Consider the following 4,341-nt stretch of genomic DNA (forward strand, 5'->3'; position numbering starts at 1 on the left):
AAGTAGGTTCCCAAAAATCGGCTTATTAGAACACAGTTTATATAAGTTCAATAAATTAGTTTTAAATACATTTATTAATTAGTTAGTAACTAAGTTTTGCCTTATAAAAAATTAATATTTGCAATATTTTTTTTTGTTCCTTAACCAGTGAGCATATGCTTAATACATCTAAGATCACATTATAATTCATACCAATTGTGGACCTCATCATTAAATATTACTAATCATCAAATAAAAAAAATCACCAGATAAACATCACTCATACGCCATGTTGAATCCAAGTGTTTTCCTACACTGAGGGAAATAATGCATAGTAAAAATGAATTCTTTATATTTGATTATCGTTGAAAAATGTTCGTATTTAAAAATAATATTTTCATACAACATTTATTACGCACGTATTTGACTGTTCACATCTGAGTTTGTACATATATGTAAGTGTACATACGCACCCCAAGCATGCAGAGCGCCGCTCTGAGAGCGGCGACAACACACACATACATACATAGTACAAATCGTGTGCTGTGGTGTTGATGCATATTCAACATTTGAAAGCAAATTTACATGGCTGGGTGTAGCTGCAGCCGGATTCCAGCTTTCGCTATCGCTAAAACTCCATCGCCAAAAAATACTAAATGGATTTTAGCAATTTTGGGAGATTTTTGCGATTCGCGCTTAAAAAATCATCTCTAAAAAGTTTCATTTTTGGTTCATTTTTTTGGTGGGTTTTAGCGATGAACAAAATGAACCCGGATAAAGTGAGTGAACAGTTTTGGACAGCTCATCAGCTAAAATGGCGATTCCAGCGTCTTTTCCATTGCTACAAATCTCCATTGTTGGCTTAAAATTCTGCGAATTTGGCGACTAGACGACTTTTGGTGCTAAAAAAATAACGCGACAAAAAGGTAATGCTTATATTGTTTTTTGTTAAAAATACTCTTTTATATTAAAGAAATTGTTTAATTAATAGCAAAATATGGAAAACCCCAATAGCAAAAGAGTGACGAAGGATCAAAAATATATGCTCGTTCAATATTTGGAGGATCATAGAGAATTTGCTCACGACAGGTATGCAAAACATTTTCCCGTAAATGATTTTGTTTAAGTTTTTTCTTTTTTAAGATTCGTCAATGGCACCGGGAGCAAAAGTTTAGCTGAGCAGTGGAACCACCTCGCCGAAAAATTAAATGCTTGCGGAGGATCCATAAAAGATGGTGAAGGACGGAAGAGAGCGTGGGTAAATATGAGGTAAATATGTTTTGAAAATGCACATAAGTAGCACTAAGATTCTTAAAATTGTTTTCGATTAATGATAGGAGCAAAGCTAAACAAAAATCCCAAGATTTGAGAAATGCTATGGAGCGAAGCGGGGTAAATTCATCAATTACCGAAAAGCATCTCAGTTACCTCGACGAGCGCATCATTGGCGTGATGTCCACAGTGGCAGTGGTCGGTCAAAGAGAAGTTAGCGAGCCACTGGTGAGTTAAGAACATTTCCATTTATAAATTATTTCTATCCATAGATTCGAATTCGATCAATATGTTTTTGTAGTTTGAACATACTTACATATGTATATATCTATAATTTATATAATAATTTTTAATTACAGAGAAGTTCCGGCGCAGTAACTAGCGTGGAATTATTTGACGGCCCTGTGGACCACTTTTAGATAGAGGTATGTACATACGCCTTACGATTGTCTCTGTTTTTATACCCGAGCGCACTTGTGCACAAGGGTATATTAATTTTGTTCACATAACGGTTGTTTGTAACAGCCAAAAGGAATCGAGATAGATATAGACAAATGTATACATAAATGATCAGGATGAAAAAAGAAATCGATTAAGCCATGTCTGTCTGTCCGTCCGTCTGTCCGTCTGTCCGTCCGTCCGTGTACACGATAACTCGAGCAAAAATTGAGATTTCTCAACGAAATTTAATCCAAGGTAGGTTGGTATTGAAAATGGGCGAAATCGGACTGTAACCACGCCCACTTCCCATATAACGGTAATTTCCAGAAATACGAAAACTGCGATATTTTAGTAACTACTGAAGATAATTCACTCAAAATTGATATTTACAATAACCTTTAGACGAAAAATAAGAATATTATAAATTTTTGGAAATTGGGCGGAGCCACGCCCACTTATGGTTACATGTGTATATCTTGGTAACCGCTGCACCAATTTCTTCCAAACTTGGCACAGTTGTTGGCCTTGATACAGTGTACTAAATGGCCGAAAATTTTTAAAATCGAACGATAACCACGCCCACATCCCATATAACGGTAATTTAGAGAAATACAAAATCTTCGATAAATCAGTAAATATTGGAGCTAATTTATTCACGTTAATGGTAAAATTTTGGAAAATGGGCGTGGCACCGCCCACTTATGATCACATATATGTATCTCTGTAACCGTTCTACCAATTTGTACCAAACTCGGTATGGTTATTGTGCTTGCCACATAAAAGCAAAACGTTGCAAATTATTAAAATCGGACTAAAATTACGGCCGCTTTTCATATAACGGTAAATTTCAGAAATGCTTGAAACTGCAATATTTCGAAATATAAGGACGCTAATTTACTCAAAATTGATACACCCCGGCTTACCATCTAGCGGTAGGTTTCGGAAAGGTGAAAAAACATATATTTAGACTTAGACTTTCTTACTTGTTTATTTAACTTTTTATTACAGTTTCTTGAAGGAGGCGATGAGGAACCGCAAATGGCACCGGATATGGTTCCTCAGGATCCACTTCCACCACAACGTCGGGCTCCCAAACGCAAAAATTACTCTTTAGAAGAGAGCAACGCCAATATGATACAATTAGAAGAACGCAGAGTCGTCTTGGCGGAAAGAAAAATTGCAGCGCTGGAGAAAAGAAACTCTATAGAAGAGAGAAAGACCGACGTATTGTCCAATATCTTAAATAAATTGGATTTACTTCTACAAAGGTGATTGGTCTCGGAGTGATCGTAGAAATGTAGATATTTGAGCTTTACGGTATGTTGCCAATGAATTATGAACGGTACTCAGACGTTTATATTTTGACGTTTAACTGATTTTTTGAACTTTAATATTTCTTTTATAAAAATATAGTAAATTCAATAACATATACCACATCTATCGTTGCTTTAAACTTTGTGCGAAAGTCGCGAAAAATCAACAAATTACGAAAAGCTGTGATCAAAATTTAAAAGCTTTTATCAGAATTTTTAGAAAGTGTTTACATACGCAGATATATAGCCTTCAATTTCAGTTCCATAAAATGCAAGTTTGAAGTCGGTCGAAATCCGCGTTTGATTTTTCGAAAATATCTTTGGTTTAAGTTGTAATGCATTTTCTTCAACATAAAAAAATGCCGACATACTTTACGTGGAAGAAAATGCAGAACACCTTCAACCAAAAAAAATTTCAAAAAATTAACCGCGAATTTTCACCGACTTCAAACTTGCACTTTATGGTACTAAAATATAAGGCTTTATAAATGCGTAGTAAAAACATTTTTTAAAAATTCTGATAAGTTTTAAAGTTTGATGAGTTTTTAGTAATTAGCCGATTTTTCTCGAATTCTCCACAAAGTTTGAAGCTACGATATATGTGGTCTATATTACTGAATTTACTATATTTTTATTAAAAAAAATATGAAAGTTCAAAAAATCAGTTAAACGTAAATATGTAAACATCTGTGTACCGTTTGTAATTCAATGGTCATATACTATAGGTTTAGTTTTCCAAGCTGTAAAACAGCGCGTTGTTTTTTACTTATGTAAATAAATTTGGTATTTAAGATTTAGGTTAAGTTTTCAAGCTGTGGAACAGAACTTTATTGTTTTTATTTATGATTAATTTAAATTAACTAGTGTTCGCCCAGCGGTTGAAATTCAACCGCTAAAATTAAGGATAGTTTATGTGAGTTGAGTTGAGCTGAAATAAAATTTGTTGGAATGGGTTAAGTGGAGGGGAGTTTAGCTTAGTACTTAGCATAACATAACATAGAATAGCATTAGATTCAATAACATAGCATATGTAGCATAACACATCACAATATAACATCGCACATTCTTCAGTTGTATTTCCTTTTTATCCCTATCACTTTCTTCCTCTCTATCTTTGTCTCTATCGCTTTTAATGTTTATGTTTATGTTTATGTTTATCTACACCTTCATATTCATGTTCATGTTCATGTTCATGTTCATGTCCATGTTCATGTTCATTTTCATGTTCATGTTCATGTTCATGTTCATTTTCATGTTCATGTTCATGTTCATGTTCATCTTCATCTTCCTCTTCATCTTCATCTTCATCTTCATCTTCATCTTCATCTTCATCTTC

The 4,341-nt window shown here is 34.0% G+C and overlaps 1 protein-coding gene across 1 annotated transcript; it reads left to right on the plus strand.

Annotated features, from left to right (window-relative positions):
- The first annotated feature begins 981 nt into the window (after window positions 1–981).
- LOC118752088 lies at window positions 982–3,824 on the plus strand. The gene is made up of 5 exons (XM_036486939.1): window positions 982–1,068; window positions 1,123–1,248; window positions 1,317–1,479; window positions 1,611–1,676; window positions 2,701–3,824. Exons 1-4 carry the CDS (start codon window positions 1,022–1,024, stop codon window positions 1,668–1,670), a joined length of 396 nt encoding a protein of 131 aa, XP_036342832.1. The 5' UTR covers window positions 982–1,021; the 3' UTR covers window positions 1,671–1,676; window positions 2,701–3,824.
- The last annotated feature ends 517 nt before the right edge of the window (window positions 3,825–4,341 follow it).

This window comes from Rhagoletis pomonella, unplaced genomic scaffold, assembly GCF_013731165.1.
Source record: "Rhagoletis pomonella isolate Grant_MI unplaced genomic scaffold, Rhpom_1.0 Rhpom_scaffold_01228, whole genome shotgun sequence".
In the NCBI taxonomy this organism is placed as follows: Eukaryota; Metazoa; Arthropoda; class Insecta; order Diptera; family Tephritidae; genus Rhagoletis; species Rhagoletis pomonella.